General features: G+C 56.1%; 1 protein-coding gene across 2 annotated transcripts in view; it reads left to right on the forward strand.

The window, feature by feature from the left end:
* Positions 1-19,491, forward strand: part of ACSF3 (acyl-CoA synthetase family member 3) — a 51,742-nt gene extending 32,251 nt beyond the window's left edge. The window contains exons 7-10 of one of the 2 annotated variants that reach the window (XM_021526925.2): positions 373-499; positions 17,266-17,400; positions 17,862-17,973; positions 19,251-19,491. In XM_021526925.2, the coding sequence (XP_021382600.1) occupies positions 373-499; positions 17,266-17,400; positions 17,862-17,973; positions 19,251-19,368 (492 nt within the window). In that variant the 3' untranslated portion in view covers positions 19,369-19,491. The remainder of the gene's footprint in view (positions 1-372; positions 500-17,265; positions 17,401-17,861; positions 17,974-19,250) is intronic. The other variant, XM_077786399.1, reaches the window with a different exon arrangement.
* Positions 19,492-22,680: the final 3,189 nt, after the last annotated feature.

Below are 22,680 nucleotides of genomic sequence, written 5' to 3' on the forward strand. Positions count from 1 at the left end.
GAAGGAATTCCTGGCAGTGAGGGTGGGAGGCCCTGGCACAGGTTGCCCAGAGAAGCTGTGGCTGCCCCTGGATCCCTGGAAGGCCTCAGAAAGGTCCATCCCATTGCCAGGAGTAATTTCCTGCATGTGTGTCCTCTCTGCCAGCAGCTGGAAGTTCCAGGATGCCAATCCTTGTTCTCATATAACACAGGTGCTGATTTGGGATGTCAAAAGCACCTGGATGAGCCCTTCCACCGGAGGAGAGAGGTGCTGCAGGTGGGCAGGGTGTGCTGGAGCCTGGCAAGGGCTGGCAGCGCCCGAGCTGCGGGTCCTGCGTGTCACCCTGCACGCTGGGGACAGGGGACACTGACTGTGTGCCTGTGCCTGTCCTAGGTGACCCCGGGCCAGGAGGGGCAGGAGGGGGAGCTGCTGGTGAAGGGCCCCTCGGTGTTCCGCCAGTACTGGAACAGGCCCAAGGAGACCGCGGATGCCTTCACGCCCGACGGGTGGTTCCGGACAGGTACGGGAACGGCGCCCCGGGGGGGATAGGGGACAGGGGACAGGGACAGGGGACAGCAGCTCTGGGGGTGTGCACGGGGCTGGAGAGGGCTTGGAGCTGGGGCTGGCATGGGAGTGCAGGCTGGATGTGCTTCCAGACGCTGGCTTGTAGGAAAAATGCAGCAAACCTGGCTCAGGAGGAAATGATGATGTCTGCTTCAGATCAGGAGGCTGAAGGATTGCTTTATTAAAACTATACTTTATTATATTAATATATTATTTAAAGAGAAACTGTCCTATATACTTACTTCTTACTTAGCTAACTAACAACTAACAAACTCAGCTTTATTAAAACTATACTACATTATAGGAATATACTATTTAAAGAGATACTGTCCTATTCTATATACTTACTTCTTACTTAGCTAACTAACAAACTCAGCTTTATTAAAACTATACTATATTATATTAATATACTATTTAAAGAGAAACTGTCCTATTCTATATACTTACTTCTTACTTAGCTATCTAACAACTAACAAACTCACTTTATTAAAACTATACTATATTACATTAATATACTATATTACATTAATATACTATTTCAAGAGATGTTATCCTATTCTACACACTTACTTCTTACTTACCCATCTAACCACTAACAAACTCGTGACTCCCTGCTGAGCCACAGCTGGATCCCACTGGACACTGACCCCAAAAAACCTTCACCAGGATCCAACCCAGCCATCAGAGCAGGTGAACAATCTCCACACCACATTCCACACGGGGAAAAAAAAGGAGCAGAGATAAAGATTGTTTTCTCTTCTCCTCTCTGTGCTTCTCCAAGAAATCCTGAGAGACAGAATTGTGTCTGTCTGTCCAGGGAATGCCAGTGTCACACTGGCTCAGGAAGGGCATCGTGACCAAGTCACCAAGTAATGGGGGGGTGTTTGGGGTCCTTTGCTCCTAAGCATGAAGTACCACTGCTGAATGTTTTCTTGGGAATTCAGCTCTGCTGACAGGTGGGATTTGTCTCAATTTACACAGGGACTGTGTCCCAGAATCATTAACTACCAGCTAGAACCCCCTGAGAGGGGGGTGAGGCCGGGTGGGGGTTGGGTTCCACTTCCAGGCTATCTGCTTCCAGTGATTTGAGGAAATGGCCTCAAGCTGTGCCGGGGGAGGCTCGGGTTGGACATCAGGAGGAATTTCTTTGTGGAAAGGGTTGTTCATTGGCAGGGGCTGCCCAGGGAGATGCTGGAATCCCCATCCCTGGAGGTGTCCAAGGAACAGCTGGACATGGCACTCAGTGCTCTGGGATGGGTGACACGGTGGGGATCAGTCACAGGTTGGATTTAATGACCCTGGAGGTCTTTTCCAACCTCAGGGATTCTCTAATTCCATGATACCCACAGCTCTGATTGCCCCTTCCCCTCTTTACTGTGTGTCAGCAGTGCTGTGGTGGCAGGAGTCAGGCTGGATTTCTGATGCCTTCTGCGTAACCTGATTTACTGCCTGCTCCTGAAGAAGCTGTGATTTATTCTAATTGTTCTCCCGAAGCAGAGCTCACTCTGCCAGCAGTGTCACCACGAGTCCCCAAGCCAGGCAGGCACCGCGGGCTGGGACCGGAGCATCGCCAGCCCCTCACGTGGGGTGCAGGGCAATCAGCTTCAACAATTTTTTTTAGTCAACACTCCTGATGAATATTTCAGCTGCAAAGGAATAGCGTGCATTAATTATTGCAAAGAGATGTCTTTAGGAGAAAATGATTTTGAAATTCAGTTTAATTTCATTGTAATGCGCCGCAAACAGGAAGGGAGTATGTGTGTTTAATTGGCTCTCGGGGGTGAGGCCGGGAAGATGGCATGCCTTTGTCACAGGCCATTAGTGATACAGACTGCATAATGAGGGACTACAATCAGCTCACAGCTGCCGGCTCCTACGGGGAGAGAATGATATTAAATAGAAATCAGTATAAATTAAACTTAACCCTTTCGCCAACCAAGCAGAGCTCAGAGCTGAAACAAGGGAGGGGGAGCAGTGACAGGAGTGGGGGGCTCAGGGTGGGTCAAGGGGTGCTTGGACAACCTCCACCAGCAGCCAGGTGACCTCCTTGATGGTCCCTCAGGCAGGAGGCTTGAACTCCCTTCTCCATCCCTACCCCACCCTGCCTTCCTTACCTTCCCTCTCCTGCTCCATCTCCTGTGGATATGAGGTCAATGGAACTGGGTTTTCCCCAAGTCTCATTTATCCAGCAGTGCCAGGAGTGATCCCATGGCCCCGTCCTCACCCTGCCTGCCCCAGCCTCATCAGCAGCCTCTGGAGATCACTCAGAGGTGGCAAATGTCCTGTGGTGCTAAAAAAAACCTTGAGGGAATGGAAGGGGTTGTGTCCTGGCACAGGGATTGGATCTGGTGGGTGAATTATCCCCATTAAGCACAAATTGGTTACCCTGGAGCCAAAACCCTACTGGCAGGATCCAACAGAGGTGAATCCTGGCCACTGCCAGGCTGTAATTCCCTGTACCTGCCACTCCCAGGTCATCCAGGTGAGGGTTTTACAGGTGAGGCTGAATGCCAGCACAAGGTGTTCCCAAAACGTGTGCCATGGCTTTCGTCAGGGTTCTGCTCCCTCTGACCCTTGTGGTGTCCCCACCAGTGACTACAGGCTGCAGGTGGTGGCCAAGTCCCTCAAGGCTGGGGTTTCACAGAATTATGGGGTGGATTGGATGGGAAGAGATCTTTAAGTTCGCCCTGTGCCATGGACAAGGACACCTTCCACTAGACCAGGTTGCTCCAAGCCCTGCCCAGAAAAAGGGGGGAAGAAACCCAGTGATTTTGATGAATTCAAGCTCATGGCTCTTCTGAGAAGCCTCTGAACTCCTGGTGGTGCCGAGGGGATGTGCTGTTGCTCCCATCCTCTTTATTCCCTGGGATTTGTGCTGCTGTCTGCCAATCCCTCCATCTCTCGTTTCCATCCGAGTGAATTTGATTATTTTTATTTTGTTAACGCTGTTGACAGAGCTGCTTAGATCAAAGTCCCCTCCAGCCATTTCCAGGGAGACTGCTGGGTCTCCACCTGCTGTCCTACATCCAAGTGGCACCGAGCCCTCGGAGGCCGAGCGAGCCCAAAGGAAAACGCCTGTGGGCATCTGGCTCCTGTCCCTGCTGAGCCTGCCCAGCTGTGCCAGGCCCTGCCAGCTGAGGGGCAGCCTCCAGACCCTCACGTGCTGCTGAGAGGGGAGGAGAGGGGAAAAGAGGCAAGGAAGACAATTTTTAGGATGAGGATCTGGCACAGGGTGCCCAGAGAAGCTGTGGCTGCTTCTGGATCTCTGGAAGTGTCCAAGGCAAGGTTTTGGAGCAACCTGGGACAGTGAAAGGTGTCCCTGCCCACGGCAGGGGGTGGCAGTGGGTGGCCTTCAAGGTCGCTTCCAACCCAAACCACTCCATGATCCTGTGAGCAAAATCGAACCTTGGGAACTGGAGGAAAGCAGCAGAGAAACAGCAGCTTCTGTGGTCATCCATCCGTCCATCCGTCCGTCCATCCATCCATCCGTCCATCCATCTATCCATCCATCATCCATTACTCCATCATCCATTCATCATCCATCATCCATCCATCCATCATCCATCTGTCCATCCATCCATCATCCATCCCTCCATGCCCACGGTGCCCAGCCCTGGCACTGCCAGCCTGTGTTATCCCTGCCCAGGAGGCAGGAGGTGCCTTTGGAAGCTCGAGGAGGCTTTGGGAGCGGGGTGGGTGCCCACCACGGTGCCCAGCACTCCCCACAGCTCGTTTCTCCAGAGGAATGTGCCAGTCCTGCCCTGCTCCCTGGGCAGCGACGCGGCCCCGGAGCAGCCTGCTCCCCCAGGGAAGGGCAGCTCCCAGTCACATTTGCCCACACATCCAGAAAATTTGAACCTGGTGTACTCGGGGAGATTTATTTTCAATTACAGGTTAAGGCTGAGACATGAAATAGCACCGGCTCTGAAAGTAGTGCATAAATCCTGCGACAAATCCATGTATCCCTGCTCCATATAATAAGATTTTATTGATTGCTATATTGTATCTGTCAGAATAAAACTCTCTTAATGCACGCATCAGGATGGAGAAGATAGAGAGCTTGTTGGGAGTAGAATCTGATTCAAGAATCAATGCACTTTGATTAATATGTCGTTAAGAAAGTAAGAGTTATTTAACTTGTTTGATGCACATTGCAGAATGATGACTCATATCTTTTAAATTTCTTTCTTTGAGCTGCATTTAAAAAAACCCCACAACCTTGGAGCTGTTTTTCACATTGTTAAATCTTGGTTTATCAGTGAATTTTTGCTGGATCGTTTTGCCCAGGTCACAAATGCCCCTGAACTCCATTAGTAATAAATCCTATGGCCCAAAACACTTCTCATATCCTGTTGTCAAGGCTTTAGAGGGAGAACAGAGTGGACCTGGTGTTTCTTTATTTCTTCTGGATGTTCTGCACTGAAAGACAACATGAGCTGAAAGGGAAAACAAAACCAAACCCCAACCACAACAAAAAGAAGCTGTTTTCCCACTGTGATTACAAATCCAAGCACCAAGGAGGAGCCCTGGCTTAGCTGGGAACATCCCACTCAGCATTCCCAGCTTGCTCCAAAAATGGAACATGCTCTTGCTGCAGCCACGAGTGCCAGGCCAGGGACTGATCCCAGTGACTCTGACAGGTTTCAACCACCTCCTCTCTGTGTCATTTTCTGACTGAGCTCTCCAGTCCACAGCTGACACAGCTGCAGATCCTTGCCATTCCCAGCCCGGGCTCTTGCAGATTCCATAGAAGCATGGAATAGTTTGGGTGAGGAAGGACCTTTCAAGGCCATCAAGTCCAACCCCCATCACGGCCGGAGCACCAGGAGGGGCTGAGGGAGCTGGAAAGGGGCTCAGCCTGGAGGAAAAGAGGCTCAGGGGGGACTTTGTGACTCCCTGACAGGAGGGGACAGCCAGGGTGGGAAGAAGGAAGAGGACGAGACAAAATGGCCTTAGAGAAGGCTTAGGGTGGATAGAGGAGAAAATTTCTTTGTGGAAAGGGCACACAGCATTTTTCATAGAGGTGCACAGAGAGAAATGAAAGAGAAAACAATTTCTGTTTCTGCTCCTTGTTTTTCCCATGTGGAATGTGTTTGGAGATTTGTTTACCTGGGGTGATTGCTTGGTTGGACTCTGGTGAGGATTGTTTGAGCTGATGGCCAATCCAACCCACCTGGGGCTGGACTCTCAGAGAGGGGCACGAGGTGAGTTAGAGTCAGAGAAAGCAGTACATAGTTTTGGGATCCTCCTTTTATATAGTATATTAATGTATTTTAGCACAGTTATAATAAAGAAATCATTCAGCCTTCTGAATTGAGTCAGACATTGCCATTTCTTCCCATTGGGTTCACCTGCATTTCCAATAGCGCTGGAGTCCCCATCCCTGCAAGTGTTGAAAAAACATGGATGTGACACTTGGGAACATGGTATGGGGTGCCCATGGTGGTGCTGCAGGGCTGGTGGTTGGACTTGATGATCTTAAAGATCTTTTCCAGCTAATTGCATGATTCTGTGATTTCCACCCCTTCCCTGCAGTTTTCCAGCAGAGAGGAATGTGCTGTTTGTAGGAAAGGCCCTGGGCAGGTCATCCTTGGCCAGGCACAGCTCTGGGGCTGTGTCCTGAGGAGGAGGAGGAGGAGGAGGAGGAGGATGCAGCCCCATCCCTTGGCACAGGCTTTTCCCGGTGCTTGGCTGTCCCCAGGGAGCAGCAGGTGTTTCCCTGCCAGGGGAATTGCTCACATCCGTGGGTGGAGCACAGACACCTGAAAGAGAAAATACTTGAGGCTGATCAAGGCGGATTATAAATAGAAATGCATCTAATTAGCATCTTAATCTGCAGGTTTTCTGTTTGTTTGCAGTGGCTTTCCTACTCACAAATCCAGCTAATGCAAATTCTATTTTTAAAGAAATGATTCCTTAATTGTAATGTGCTGAAATTATGTGAGTTACCGGTGTGATCCCACCGGATGGAGCGGGGCTCCTGCCTGGAGGAGCTTCTTGAGGAGTCTGGCAGGGATCAGCTCACGGGGGGGCAGGATGGCAGCGCTCAGCTGCTGCCTTTGGGACCCACCTTCCCACAAATGCCACGGAAGGACACCCCCAAAAATGCCAGGTGCACCCCAAATGTGCTGCTGTAGGAAGGGGCAGGAGCAGAAGCCAGACCAGGCACGTGCTGGGCTCCCCTTTCCACCCAGCCCTAGTTTAAGAAGTGTTTTTAAAATTAAAACCATAAAGATGGAATATTTTCTGGTATATCAGCCTTTATCACCCCCAGAGGTTCCTTACACACACACTCAGAGCACTTTGGGGAGAGAATTCTCTTTTTACTTCCTGCTCAAGTATTTATTCTGTCTCCTTGAGGATTCAATATTTCCAGGTTTGCCTGGCTACTGGAAGCCCTGGGGTCACCAGGACATGGGTGGGGTGGCACAAGATGAGCTTTAAGGTCCCTTCCAACCCGAAACCTTCCCTGATTCCGTGATTCTTCCTCCCTGACTGCTGGTGAAAGTGATGTTTTCAGCAGTTCAGAGTGACTTGGGATTTTTGTAGCTGTAAATGAGAGCAGCTTTTTGGCACAGAATTTGTTTACTCTCTAAAGCTCTGCTCTCGTCGTATCAAACATCTTGGATGCCAACCCTTCCCTTCTTTGAGAACCTCTGCTGCACTGAGCCTCCTTTCCAGAGGCATGGAGCAATTGCTCCCCAGCTGAGAGCTGGTGGGAACAGCAGGCACCTGCAGCTCCAAAATCCAGGCTCTGCCCTTTTGTTCTGTGTCTGCTTTTACCCCTCCAGCTCTGCGACAGCAGTGCTGCTCTCACAGCCTGCAGGGAGAGCCTGGAACGAGCCCCTGACTGCTGGGAATCATTCTTCCCATCCCATCTCACTCAATTCCACCCCATTTCAGGGATTTAGGGAGGAATCCTCCCTGGCAGGGTGGGCAGGCCCTGGCACAGGTGCCCAGAGCAGCTGTGGCTGCCCCTGGATCCCTGGCAGTGCCACGGCCAGGCCACAGGTCACTGCATGGAAGAGAAGAGGTGATTCTGCCTTTTGCCAAGGTTTGATTGTCCCTCAGTGGCTGCAGGGAGCAGAGAGATCTGCTCTTATGTTTTTATTATTACCATTATTATTTTTCGTTACCACGTTCTCCAAAGCTCCAGCAGCCACATTCAGCTCTGCAGCCACACCTTGGAGCATTGACTTATTTATTGCTCTTTGAGTTTTCTTTTTCATCTCCGTGTCTGCAGGGATTTCCATAAATATTTAAATGCTAATGTGAAAAAAAGAAGCGTTTTTCATTTTTACTTACTTTTTCTTTTCTGGCTGGTCCTCTGGGCAAACCCATCTGCAGTAATTCAGGCTGGAGGAGTCAGGGGTCCCTGCTCAGCCTGCTTGTGTCATATCAGTCACTGAGGAGTTGCTGCTAGTGAGGACTGAGCCTCCAAACTCTTGGCTGCCTGGTTTGCAGAAACCTTCCAGGTTTGCCTGGTTTACCCAGTGCTTTCCATTGGAGCAGGACGTGCAGCCTGGGGAGTGTTCATCTGCTCCTGTCCTTCAGTTCTGAGGGCTTGGAGAGGCTCCTGGTCATGCTGAGCTGAAGAAATGAGATAAAAATGAGGAGCAGCACCTCTGCCAGGCCAGGCAGGGTCTGAGGTGCTGCCAGGCTTTGCCAAGGCTGAGCTTCCATGTGGTGCTGTCCTTTCCTGGCTGGATTCCCAGGCCTTGGCTGGCACAGGCTGTGTGAGGGTGCCCAGTGCCAGCCCTGGCCAAGGCTGGAGCAGGAACCATCTGCAGCAGCCCCCAAGGCCCCAGAACAATAGGACAGACGAGGCTCTTTGGTAGCCAAAGCTGCTGCCCAGTGGGATGTGATGGGAAGTCTGGCTTGCAGGGGATGGGAGAGGGATGGGCTGGAGAAGGGATGCAGTGGATGGTGCTTTCCCTGCCCCAGGGGCATCCCGAGTGCAGATACTGCAGTGGGACAGTGACACCAGAGGACACTAAACACTGCCCTGTGCTCAGAGAAGGAGAAAAATCCTCCTGGGAGCAGGGAAAGGTCTGTGGTGGAGTGAGCCCACTCACGGGAGCCAGGAGGGGATGTGGAGGGGGAATGGGCATGGTGAAGGAAATAGGATGTGCAGACAAGCCAGGAGGGCCAGTGGGCATCACCCTGACTTCTCACCCTGCTGAGAGGAGTGAATGTGAGGAGCCTTTGGAGAATACATGTGTGAGGGGAAGGAATCTGTGACAGATCAGCTGAGACAAGGGTTAGCTGCACTCGAGGCAGGTCCCCAAGTCCCTCTGTGTGTGCCCTGGCTGGAAGCAGGGTGGGCAGAGCTCAGCTCAGGCTTGGATCAGGCTTGTTTTACCTGCTCCTTTCCCCTCCCAGGTGCCCGAGCTGCTGCCAGCACTGCTGGCACTGCTCCATGTCCCACGCAGCCACACAGCGTGGGGAGGAGAGCCTTATTAGCACAGCTCTTTGTGAGATGCCCTTGAGTGATTTATTTTTTTTCCAGGTGTAAATGCCAGGGGAGGCTGTTCCAGTGCTTCCCATTCTTTCATCTCGGCAGGGTTTTGCCCTTTCTCCCAGCATGGCTCTGACAGCAGGCTCGGCGCTGCTGCCTGTGGAATACAAAGTTCCCTGTTAGAGAGCATGACAGGAATTCATTCCAGGCTGGGGCTTGCTTTTTTTTTTTTTTTTTTTAATTTCTGATTTTCTTTTTTCCTCATGCTGGCTGCTCCAGGAGTCTCTGGAGAAGTTCTGAGAGTGGGGAGTCTTGTTGTTGAACCCCTTTCTCCTGGGAGCAGCACCTTGAAGATGGCCCAGTACCTTTCCCAGATCAATAGATCAATCATGGAATATCCTGAGCTGGAAGAGGATATTCCATGATTGCAGAATGATGACTCATATCTTTTAAATTTCTTTCTTTGAGCTGCATTTTAAAAAAACCCCACAACCTTGGAGCTGTTTTTCACATTGTTAAATCTTGGTTTAAGATCATCAAAGTACAAATCCTGGCCCTGCACAGACACCCCAACAATCCCAGCCTGTGCCTGAGAGCATTGTCCAAAGGCTCCTGGAGCTCTGGCAGCCTCAGGGCCGTGCCCGGCACCCTCTGGAATAAAAAAAACTTTTCCAGATACCCACCCTAAACCTGCCCTGGCACAGCTTCGTGTGCATGGACAGAAAGGGCTGCAAAGCAGCTTTGAGCTGTGGTACAATTCCCAAGGTGCAGGAACAGCAATTCCCTTCCAATGGATTGATTCCCTTTCTCAGGAGCCATTCAATTACCTCCAGATTCCACATGGGTGGCCAAATCCTGCTCTGCCTCAGTGGCCAGGGGCCAACAGAGCCTGGCAGCCACTGCTTGCTCCTGGATCTTCTGTGGGAGAGGCGTGGCAGCAGCTGGTGGCAGCCTCAGGATTTTGGTGTCTTTGGATGGTCCCTCCTGTGCCCAGCAGGACCCTCCAGGCCAGAGCAGGAAGGGCTCTTCATTTCTAGGGCTGGGGGAGGCTCTGGGATGGAGTTTCACAGAATCCCAGGATGGTTTGGGTTGGGAGAACCTTAAAGCTCATCCATCCCACCCCCTGCCATGGGCAGGGACACTTTCCACTAGCCCAGGTTGCTCCAAGCCCTGTTCAGCCTGGCCTTGGACACTTCCAGGGATCCAGGGGCAGCCACAGCTGCTCTGGGCACCTGTGCCAGGGCCTGCCCACCCTCACAGGGAAGGATTTCTCCCTGATATCCCATCTGAGCCTACCCCCTCCCTTTCAGTTTGAAGCCATTCCCTGTGTGCTGTCCCTCCATCCCTCGTCCCCATCCCTCTCCAGCTCTCCTGGAGCCCCTTCAGGCCCTGGCAGGGGCTCTGGGCTCTCCCTGGATCCTTGTTTTCTGCAGGTGAAACCCCCAGCTGTGCCAGGCTGGCTCCAGAGCAGAGGGGCTCCAGCCCTGGAGCAGCTCCGTGGCCCCTCTGGACTTCTCCAGCAGCTCCACATCCTCCCGCTGTGGCTGGAACCTGCCTGGGGAGCAGCTGCCTGTCCCACCCCGGGCACAGATCTGGGGCTGCAGCTGCTGAGCCACTCTCCTCCCAGGCCCTGCTGGAGGGTTTTGGCAGCAGACTGGAGTTGTGCTGCCAGCCAGGGCTGCCCGTGCCAGGACAGCAGCTGGATCCAGGAGAGCAGTGCTGGCCCTTCTCCCGGTGCCAGGGGCTCTGCTGGCCAGGCTGGGGACACCAGGACAGGCTTTGTCCTGCACCCCGGGAGAGAGTGGGGGCCTGGGAGCTGCTGGGGAGAGGATTTCCTCATGAATAATGGCTGTGGAATTAATATACATGCGGTTTTTTGAGGAAGTTTCAGACTCTGCCCCTCAGGAGCCTTTGATGCTTGATCCATGAGCACGGGCTGCAAACCCAGCGGGCTCGGAGCAGCCCAGTGTCCTTGGGCAGGGCTCCTGGGAGCCCAAGGGTGGCATCTGCTGGTCCAGGTGACCTGGTGAGGACTCGAGTATCCCCCAAGAGTCGCTCCAAGGATGTGGCACGCTCCAAAGGGAGCAGCAAGTTGGACTCTGGGAGCCTGGCAGGGTGGAAAAGGTGGGGGAAAGCAGGAGCTGATGATTGCAGCTGCACTGGGATTAACAGGACCTGCTGAGCCCTGAGCTGCTGGGAAGGCAGCCTGCTTCCAGGGAATGCGAGTGCTGAAGGGCTGGGGTGGATGGGGACGACTGGGGAGAGGAGACCCAGTCTTTCCCAAGTCTAATTAGTGTTAATTAGCTACAATTAGTGCTCGTGACCTCTGTTGGCAGCCAAGATGGCTGACAGCAGGGACACGCATTCCTCACTTCCACGCCATAAATCAAGCTGAAGTTGCTCAGTTATTTAGCCTATCATTTGGCATTTCATTAAATAGATCTGAGCACATACATCAGCGCTGCTGAGGCGGTGTCAATCCCTGCAGGAGCTGGGATGGCTCCCATCAATCCCCACAGTGCCAGGGAGGCTCGGGAGCACTGAGAGCTGCACCCTTCCCAGCATCTCTGGGGTGCTGGGAACTCACCCGAGGCCAGGATTCCAGCAGAGAGTGGCTCACAGGAGCTGCTGTTGGTCCTGCAGGGAGATGTGGCTTGGAGAGAGGCTTCACTTGGAGGATGAGGAGGAATTCCTGAGCTGGGGACAGTCTGGAAGGTCCCTGTTGGAGGCAGGATGTTGCTTCAGCTGGGCCCTGCTTTGCCACCGTGTCTTCTCCCATCTCTTCTCCTAAGGAACAGGAGAAGGGTGACCAGCCTTCCCTGGTACCTAGCAGCCTTAGATGTTAGGGGAGCTTTCCAGCAGTGGAGTCCCCATCCCTGCAAGGATTTAAAATCCATGAGGATGTGCCACTTGGGGACACGGGTTAGTGCAGGGGAGCAGGTGGAATAGACAGTCCTAAGGACCTTTTCCAAGCCAGATAATTCCATGATTCTCCAATACCAGCAGCATTCCCATGGCACCCCGGAGGGGGACTCTGCCTCGTGCTGCTGCAGGGTTTGTGCTGGGCTGCCCCAGGCCTTCTCTGCCCTCCCTCTGCCAGTGCTCCAGCAGTGAGTGCCCAGCCCGGGCTGGCACGCTGATCAATCTTCTTTAATGGACTGCAAAGCCGACGGTGCGGCGGCAGGTCGCGCAGCGCCGCGTGATGGATTGCGCCTTCCCGCCCTTGGTATCGAATGAAATATTTATGATTTATCCCAGCTAATAAACTGGAGTGAAGGGTGTGATGTATGGCAGCAGATGGGGATCTGTGGAGGCAGTTTTCCTGCTCTGGGGGCAGGGAAAGGTGGGTGGCCGTGACGGAGAGGCAGCGCTCGGCCGCCCATCCCACGGCCCGGGATGGATTATCTAATTCCTATAAAAAACCTTTAGCGCTTGCCTTATAATCATTTATCCACCCCACGTGGCTTTTCTCCAGCTCAGGAGCCTCTGGGAATGGCAACAAACCATTTCTTTTTGCTGTGGGCTCGGGAGCCTGTGCCCAGAGGGATGGGAGGAGAGGCAGAGTGACCACAGGACTGTCACCGCTGTGCCACACTTGGCAGATTCCCAGCCCCACTGTGTCTGCACTACCTGCAAAAAAAATTCCTTCCCATGGGTTTAGGAGAGTGGTGAGACACGAAACTACCCTGGAAAGAGCAGGGAAGCTTGAAAATACGTGAGAAATGTGACAGACACATGGAGCTTATGGCTGCAGGAGGATTCCAAAGCCTGTGAAGCAGCATCTCCATGGTCTGCTGCTGGAGCTGATCTGCAGGGCATGAATCTGGTGCTGAAAGGAGGAGGATGAAGGGGAACCTTCCTGCCAGCTGCCTCTGTGTGGTCAGGGGGACAATCACAAGCCCTGGCGTGTCCCCATCCAGCTGTGGGTGCTGGGGTTGGAGACTTGCTACTGCAAAATCCTCACCTGGCAAAGGGGGTTTTAGCCCCCGGATTTTGCCTCTGCTCTCCCAAGTGATGAGGATCAGGATCAAGGCTCAGGCTCTTCATCACCTGCCTGGGTTGCTGGACCAATCCTACCTGGAAAATAAATCATAATCCTCATCAGCGAGGTGTGTCTGTCAGAGGGTGAGCTCTGCCTCAGCCTGCTGGACCAGCAGCCTCGACAATGATTCCAGGGAAGTGGGAGGCAGGTAGGAGTTAATGCAAAGATCCAGAACCTCCTGCTCCTGGTGTGTGATGCCACTCCTCATCCCACGGGGCAGCTCCTCCTCATCCCTCTGCTGTCCTGCCAGCTGTTCCCTTTCTGCCCGAGTCGCCTCTGGATCAGTGTGCTTGGAGATCCTCTGCTGAAAGGCACCAGAGAAGGGCAAAGACTGATGATTCCAGCTGCCTTCCTGCAAGATTCCTGGGGGTTTTCCAGCTGGGAGCTTGCTGGTCCCCCCCCGACACTCCCTTGGTGAGAGCAGCAGTTCCAGAGGAGTGCAGGAGGGTGAGTGCACTGCTCCAGCTCTTCCCTCTGGAAATGAGGGATCATCCTGGCAGGAGAACAGCTGACAGCAGGGAATTCCTCCTGGAACTGGGGTAAAAAAAAAAACCCAAACCAACATAAATTTGGGTTAAAAAAAACCCCAAAAGTGCAAGGTGAACTGTGTGGTCTGAAGGAGCTCTGCTGGCTGCCCATGGGTGGCACGTGGTGGCTCTTCTGTGTCCCTGCGGGTCAGTGTCACCTGGAGGAGTGGCTGGGAGACATTCCTGCTCTCCATCCCCACTCTGAGGGCTGAGCTCTGCCTGGAACACTTGAAAGCCAAGAGTTTGCAAAAATCGGGAGTGATTCATTAACAGCAAAAAGGTCTAATTAATATTTGAAAGTGCTCCAGCCACATCCTGCTGCTGGCAGGGAAGAGCCCCCCAGCATCCCCGGCGCCGCTCGGGCCCCCGGAGCTCCTGACTAGAGCATTAACTGCCTCCAGAGCAGGAGGCTGAGATAATCAGCAAAATCATCTGCCTTTCAAAGGGGACATTTGCTGGGTTTGGTGTTTCCTGCTGTGCAGCACTTGGCCTGCTGGAGCTGGGGCAGGCAGCACATCTGCAAAGAGCCAAATCCCCTGGGAAGGATGCTCGTGGGCCAGGCTCTGGGGCTTTGGTTTCAAACCTGGCCCTGCACATCCTCAGGTGGGAGGAACACCCAGGACACAGCCAAGGCAGAAACGTTCCTGCTCTCAAATCAGCTGAGTCAGGACAGGAAGATTTCACTGATCTTCCCCTTCCAAGTGCATCCTCTTCGTTGCACCACATCAAAGATCAACACCAACTCCTCGGCCTGGGGTGGGCTCCTCCTGGGGGCTGAGCTCTGCTCATCACCTGCGTGCAGGGCTGCAGTCCTGCACTCACAGAGCCCCAGCACAAAGCCAGCACTGTCCCTGCTTGCCCAGCACTGTCCCTGCTTGCCCAGCACTGTCCCCTGCTTGCCCAGCACTATCCCTGCTTGCCCAGCACTGTCCCTGCTTGCCCAGCACTGTCCCCTGCTTGCCCAGCACATCCTGGAACATTCCTGACCCTCTATCTTCAATCAGGCTGAAGCCACCTGATTTACCTAAAAAGTCTTTTTTTTTAATGCATACTTCAGCAACCTGAGAGCTCCCCGAAACCACTCAGCGTTTCATTTCTTGAGCCAGCGTTCCCTAGGTCAATAGCTGGTTGCACCTTTGATGTGGGAACCGTGCTGTGTTTGCCAGGAACAAACTGCCCCGTGGGCGAGGGTTTGATTCTGCAGCTCAGCTCGAGGAGCAAAGGGACTCTTGTTCTCCACATGCTGGGGAGCAGCTCCGGCAGCCTCTTGGTCCCCACGAGGTCTCAGCACTCAGGGAAGGAGGTGCTCAAACTACAGCAGAGTCCCAAGGGCGCTCTCGTGTTTGCAGGGAGGATTTTGCAGCTTGAGGAACCTCAAGGCAGAAATCTCTGCAGGTTGAGTTGGGAAATGTTGGTCTCCCTTTCCTGAGTCTCCTTCTGCAGCTCGCTGGAGGGTGCTGAGGGCTGGGAGCAGGTTGGTTGTCCAGAGCAGCTGTGGCTGCCCCTGCATCCCTGGCAGTGCCCAAGGCCAGGCTGGACAGGGCTTGCAGACTCCTGAGATAGTGGAGGATGTCCCTGCCCATGGCAGAGGTGGAACAAGATGAGTTTTAAGGTCCTTCCAACCCAAACCTTTGCCTAATTCTATGTTTTTAACTGGAGAAATACATCTATAACCGCCTGTAACTCCAGCAAAGGGCAGCCCCCGCCGGCGCAGAGCCTGCTCAATATGCAGCTCAGCAGAGCCTTTAACATTTCACAGAACAGATGCCCACTGAGCATCTTGAAACAAATCCAAAGGTAGCAGTGAGGGCTGCTGGCAGGGAAGCAATAATCCCACGGCCCCGGGCCACGAGGTGCTGCTGCCACGGCTTGTGAGGTGACAGGAGCTGGGGGCAGCGGCCCAGGCAGGCAGAGGAGGAGATGGGGTGTCAGACACCCCGATCTCATCAGCCAAAATTCCCTTTCTGGTGCAGCTGGCCCAGGGCTGGGGTGCTGGTTGTGGTTCTGAGCTGCATCCTGCTGGATGGAGAGACTGGGATGGATGGGACACGGCACCAGCAGCTGGGCCCTGGGGCAAGGGACTCGCCCGTGACCCCCAGGAGGACGGGCACAGTCCTTGCTGTGGCTCTCGGGGCAGCACCACTTTGGAAGTGACACTCAGCACTGCTGGGGACAGTTGTGGAGCAAATTCAGCATCTTTTGAACTGGTCTCCCTGGCCTGGGAATGCCCCACTGGCTTGGGAAGCAGGGAAGGCTGGATGTGCCACGGCACAGCTGCCTGATGTGCTGGGCTGGAAGCAGATGGCGCAGGGCAGAGGGTGACGGGGCTGTCCTCAGGGCATGGCACCCCCCAGAGCAGCCGGGCTGTCAGCGTGGGAAGTGACAGCCAGGGCCTGATGCTGGAGAGGAGATGGAAGGGAAGAGAGGGGGGAAATGACAGAGCTGGTCCCAGGAGCTGGCAGTAGTCACAATAACGATGTGACACAGCCCCTCCCTGCACTGTGCTGCCAGTGGAATGGAGGGATCCGGGTGGGAAGAAGCAGTGATGGCATTTGTAGGAAGCACAGGGATGCCAGGGCACCACGGGGATGCCAGGGCAGCAGCACTGTCAGGGATCATTCCCCCATCAGGGCAGAAGGAAAGCAAATGTGCCTGGTTTCCTGTACTGACACCCCAAAGAATGCCACGGGAAGTGTGTGCCTCTGAACCAGGGCTGAATTCCCTCTCCTCTCCCCATCTTTGTGTGAATAAGCAGCTCCTGCTCCTGGCTCTCCCAGTGCCACCGTTGAATTAATGTCCCCTGTCCCACCGTGTGTCAGTCACACGCCGTGGCATCAGGGTGCACGAGGCAGTTCATCACAGCAGCCACGACTTCCTCCCACTCCAAGCAGCCAAACACCCAGAGAGCTCCAGTTTCAAACTTTGCTCAACTTCAGAATATTCCAGACAGCCCTCAGCATCCACAGAGTGCCAAGGGGCAGGCAAATACAGGAACAATTAATCATTCCCTGGCTGAGCTGAGCTGCTCGGGATCTTGGCAGATGCCAGCTGAGCAGGGACACAGCTCTGCTGGGGAACAGCCTGGATTTTCAGGACTGATTCTGATGTTTCCTTGCCCTGACAGTGTAAATCTCCGGGCTTTTGCTGCACCACAATGCCAGCAGTGAGCTGGAAATGGGCTGTGAAAACTGCATCACTGCTGGCACTGCTGCCCTGTGGCACCTGGCTGGGCTGATGATGGGGTCACACCTGTGGGAAGGACAGCTCGGACCAAACATCTTGCTCAGGACAGGCTCATTTTCCCGATGTTATTCCCCATTTTTTTTTTAGAATCACTGAATGGTTTTGCTTGGAAGGACCTTAAAGCTCATCTCATTCCACCTCCCACTGTCCCAGGTGGCTCCAAACCCTGTCCAAACCCTGTCCAACCTGTCCAAACCCTGTCCAACCTGTCCAAACCCTGTCCAACCTGGCCGTGGACACATTCAGGGATGGGGCAGCCCCAGCTTCTCTGGGCACCCAGAGCCTCCCCACCCTCACAAGGAACAATTCCTTCCCAAATCCCATCTAACCCTACCTTGCAGCAGTGGGAACCCACTCCCCCTTGCAGCACCACCAGAGTGCCACATCCACATGCCAGGAAAGGCAGAGGGGGGTCAGGGGAGCAGCCTCTGATGGAGCTGTCTGTTTTCCAGGAGACACGGCAGCGTACAAGAATGGAGTGTACTGGATCAAGGGCCGCACCTCTGTGGACATCATCAAAAATGGGGGGTTCAAAATCAGCGCCCTGGAGGTGGAACGCCAGCTCCTGGCACACCCCCACATCTCAGGTCTGTGCTGTCCCTCCTGCTGCCTGCCCAGAGGGGACAGAGCGTGGGGACACTGCTCTGGGGCATCCCCTGGAGCTCCCCCCTCCAGGGATGTTTAAACCCCACAGCTCCTGCTCTGCCAGGGCCGCAGCCGAGCCAGCAGCAGCTCCTCTCTGCTTTTGGCAAGGAGGCTCTGGTTAAATCTGCCCTGCCCTGGTGCGTGGCCCTGTGCCAGGGGTCAGAAGTGGTGCCCCCAGCTCCACACCACTCCGCACATCACCTTCCTCCCCGTTAACCCCGCGTTCCCAAACCGCAGAGCTTCCTGCCTTCTCCACGTGAAAAGCTCCGTTCTGGTGCCAGCACAGAACTCGGCGGCATTTTCCCATTCTAACACCCCGTGGCATTTCCCTCCTGAGCCCCGAGCCCCTGCCCTGCCCCCGGGAGCTGCCGGGCCCCGAGGGCAGTGGCTGCTGTCCCCGCAGACGTGGCGGTGATCGGGCCCCCGGACGCGGTGTGGGGACAGCGGGTCAGCGCCGTGGTGAGGCTGCGCCAGGGCCAGCTGCTCTCCGCCAGGGAGCTGAAGGACTGGGCCAGGTAAATCCCGGGCCAGGGGACACGCAGGGCTCAGAGCCAGCAGTCTGCTCAGCAGGGACGGGTCGTAGGATCACGGCATCGTTTAGGTGGGAAGGGATCTTAAAGCTCACCCAGTGCCACCCCCTGCCATGGCAGGGACACCTTCCACTGTCCCAGGGGGCTCCAAGCCCTGTCCAACCCAGCCTTGGACACTTCCAGGGATCCAAGGGCAGACACACCTTCTCTGGGCACCTGTGCCAGGGCCTCAGCACCCTCACAGGGAAGAATCTCTTCCCAAATCCATCCCTGCCCTTTGGCAATTTGAAGCCAATCCCCCTTATCCAAGCACTCCAGGCCTTATAAAAGAGTTATTCCCTCACACCTCCTCTTTTCCCACCTGAGCAAGCCCAGCTCTCAGCTTTCCCTCACAGGAGAGACACTCACTCTGCTTTAGGTGGCTGCTCAGCCCTAAATCTCGTGCCAGGGACACGGTGACCCAGCCAGGAGATCCCCTCATCCCCCACCCGCAGCCTTGGGGATCCCCCAGGTTGTTCTGGGGGTGGCTGGTGGCAGGCTGGGGGCTTTGCCCAGCCCCCCCGGCACCGCCCTGCCTGCCCCCCTGCCAGAGCGTTCCCTGCTCTCTGTCTCTTGCCATCGCCGTGCCCAGCGCTGTGCCAGGGACGGGCTCCGGTGCCCTGGAGCGCCAACGCCCCGCGGGGTCCGGCGGCGCTGCCAGCCCCGCCCGCCTCTCCCTCTCGCCCTGTCTCTGCCCTTTAATTTTTATGTCACTTCGGCTCTCTCGGCCCCGGTTCTCGCACTCCCCGGCAGGAGACACACGTCGCTCTTCACAGCGATTCATTTGGCGGCTCTCGCCGGGGGGCTCCCGGGGCTCCCGGGGCTCGGCAGAGCCGGCACCTCGCCTTAGAGCCGGTGCCGGGCGCTGCCGGAGCCGGGCACGGCCCCGGCTTGGTGACACAGGGGCAGCAGAAGGCAGGAGAGCCCCGGAGGGCACGGGGTGGTGCTGGGGCTGCGATCGCTGCTGCCACCCGCATCCCCCGGGGAGGAGACTCACCCGCGGGCCCCTCCGGGCTCCTGCCCCGCTGGCGCTGTCCCTGCCCCGGGGACAGCCAGTGGTCCCAGTGCCCAGGCTGAGCACAAACATCCCGCAGCATCTCCCGGCGGGCTGAGCTCTAATGGGCTCCCGGGATGTGGGTGGGGGTCCCAGGTGGGGCTGGTTGGGCTCCTGGGCAGGCTCAGCTGGTCCTGCCCAGCTGTAACAGCTCCGTTCGGTGTTCCAGGGACACCATGGCTCCCTACGCCATCCCAACAGAGCTGATCGTGGTGGAGGAGATCCCGCGCAACCAGATGGGCAAAGTCAACAAGAAGGAGCTTCTGAAACGCTTTTACCCAGCCTAGTGCCCACCCGGGGGGCTTGGCCCCGATCCACGGCCATTCTGCCCCTGAGGAGGAGCCGGGGGATCATCCCTGGCAGCTCTGGGCTCACTGCAGCCCCGTCCTCAAATAATGTCCACTAAAAGTAGGATTTGTCCCTCCTGGCTGAGCTGAGACACAGCTGCAGAGTTGGGGTTTCCTTGTGGGGAGCCCTTTGCAGGAATCACAGAATGGTTTGGATTGGAAGGGACCTTAAAGTCCATCCAGTGCCACCTCCTGCCATGGGCAGGGACACCTCCCACTACCCCAGGGTGCTCGGAGCCCTGTCCAACCTTCCAGGGATGGGGCAGCCACAGCTGCTCTGGGCACCCTGTAGCAGGACCTCTCCAGCCTCACAGGGAGTGATTTCCCAGCAGAAATAAAGAATAAATCCAAAATCACACATAAATACTGACTGCATTATCCAGTGTATTCGCCACCACCAAGTGATCCCAGTGCTCCATTGATAAATCCCACCTTTCAGCATAGAAGTTTGTCCTGTGTGACTCCACACACGAGCTGCCAGCCCCAGGGGCTCGATGATGCCAGCGTGGCACAGCAGCCCCCAACCAGTGGGTCCATCTGCTCTGGTCCTGTCCAGTGCTGGGGGGCTGACAGGGAGCTCCAGCTTTGCCAGCAGCTGGTGGGGCTCTGGGAGCACCAGGGAGGGCAGGAGGAGCAAGGAGCACGGGTAATTCCTTTGTTAGGGTCACTTGAGCCCCAGAAATCTGGGACATGTAGAGAACATGGAAAGGACATGGAGGGGCCCGTGGCAGGCACATGGTGCTGGGCAGAGCGGGCAGAGGGGAGCTGGGAAAAGGGGAAGGGGATGTGGATGGGGACAAGCTTCGTCCTGCACAGGGGTCTGTCCATGCCAACACCCTGCCCACAGTGGCATCTCCAGGATTTTGGTACTGCAGGCTCACAAGGATTTGAGATGGGGACACGAGGGGCACCCAGAGCCCCTGAGCCACCTCTCAGTGCCCCACGTGCCAGGCCCAGGGACACACACACGTGTGCAGCCCAGCAGCAGCGGGAGGGCCCGAGCCGATCCTTTGTTAAAACATCAGCGATGCAGTAAATTTCTTAACTTACCAAATAGATCAATATCAAATTATCATGTCTCGCATTCATAACTCTTAAGCAAGCAACAATGGAGAGAGACAAGGTCACTGGAGAATAAATAGCAGCGAAAGCTCTTAATGATCTATCATTCTCGACAACCCTGGGCACCCCGCACCAGCCCGGTGACAAGATCATTAATAAAACTCTGCAGGAACGCTATCGATTGCTTTGATGGATGATCACAGGTAGCAAATACTGTAAAACACCTGGCTGTCACACACAGAATGAGTAGTCTGACTCACACCTCGGTGCAGGGACCGGCCTGGGGCTCTGCCAGGTTTGCTCCTCGGGGATTCCTGCAGGGAGGGGGGTCAGGGGTGACCCCTGGTTTGGAGCTGCCATCCGTGCTGGACCCTCATGTTCCCACTCCACTCGGCATAGGTGGGATTTGTTAATTAAAAGCCTCGTTAAAACACCTGGTCACAGTGGCCTGGTGGGAGCTGAGCTGGATGGAGATGGGCTGGGGTGACCTGGTGCCACTGGGTGAGCCTGGAGACCTCCAGGAACACCAACAGAGCCAGGACTGGAGGGAGGGATGGGGTCCCAAGGCCGTGGGCTCTGCTCCTGCATCCCTCGGGGTGCAGGGGGGGCTCTGTGTGCCCCCCCAGCTCCAGGCTCTGTGCTTGCCAGCCACATCAGCATCGACGGTGGGATCATATGTACACAACCATTCAATTACCCCGTAATGGCTGCAGGCGATTAAGCCATCAATCTCCTTCATTAGGGCCTGCCAGGCCCGGCCCGGCATCACCCAATAAAACCATTAAAACAACAACAACTCAAAGCAGCAGCTTTAATGCATTGACCATAACCTCGGTCGTGACAGCGCCGGGGGTGTCCCCGAGCTGGGACCCACTCCCCCCGAGGGGGCTCTGCCCTGCTGGGGTGTCCCCGGGGAGCTGGGGGCTGCCCACCCCTCTGTGCCCCCGCAGCCCGGCACGCCAGGACCCGCTCTAGCACTTTATAGCTGACATTAGCTTTTATTGCCGTATAAAATCCAAGCTCTGGTGCCTTTATGGGGCTGCGCCGGCGTGTGGCACCTCTGCACTCCCAGCTGCTCCCTCTGCCCTCCTGGGCGCTGCCCTGGCCCCCTCCCCGGTCGCTGCACCGGGGTCACAGCCGGTGCCAGTGCCCCACACGTGAGGGACATGACCGGTGCCACACTGGGGTCGTGAGTGTCCCAGCACACCCTGGGGTACTGCAGGTCCCAACCCCGAACACTGCACCGCTGGGCAGCTCAGGGGGTGTCAGTGGGAGGGGGAACCCTCCAAAATCGGCTGACCCAGCACCCAGAGCAGCACGGGAAGTCATAGTCCTGGGCTGGGACCCCAAATCCCTGCGCCGCAGCGACAGTGACGCGGGGTGACAGGGCAGCGGGGCGGACGGACGGGATGGGACAGACACACGGACAATGAGCGCCGCTGCCCACGCCACGGCCCAGCCGCGCCGCGGGTCACCCGTGCCCGACGCTCACCCACTCGCGACACGTCCGTGGGGACAGCGACAGCCCCGCCAGCAGCGCGCAGCTCCCGGGTATGGACGGACACATCCCGCCCCCTCCTCCTGTATCCCTGTATCCCTGTTCCCACTGTTCCCACGCCTTGTGCCCCATCCCCGTGCTGGCGACCCGCGCCGGGGGCACCCAGGGCATTAATCGCCAAGGGAAGGGACCGTGCTGACCCCACAGCTGCGAGCAGGGACGCGGTGGTGCCACCGGTGTCACCGGCACATTTTCACTTCCTTGCCAAGCCCAGGACTCGGTTTCCCGGGAGGACAAGAGCTCCTCGACCCCTTGGCCCTGCGCGGGGGTCGTGGGTCTCCATCCCTGCTGCACCGGGACCCCCGGGACCCCGCGCCGACGGGCGGGGGACGCTCCCCGGTGCCGCACCGCGGGCTGCGAGGACGGCCGGGAGCGGGCCCGGTGGCCGGGACGATGCTGCCATCTGGTGCCACGGCACGGCGGCGGCGCCGGGACAGGCACCGGGGCTCGGGGGAACACCGGGACCGGCCGCGGAGGTCGGAGGAAGCACCGGGACCGGCAGCCGGGCTCGAGGGAAACACCGGGACCGGCAGCGGGGGTCAAGGGCAGCGCTGGGACTGGCCGCGGGGGTCGGAGAAAGCACCGGGACCGGGGGGTCGGGGGGCTGCGCCGGGACGGCAGCGGGGACCGAG

Source organism: Lonchura striata, chromosome 13 (genome assembly GCF_046129695.1).
Source record: "Lonchura striata isolate bLonStr1 chromosome 13, bLonStr1.mat, whole genome shotgun sequence".
NCBI lineage: Eukaryota > Metazoa > Chordata > Aves > Passeriformes > Estrildidae > Lonchura > Lonchura striata.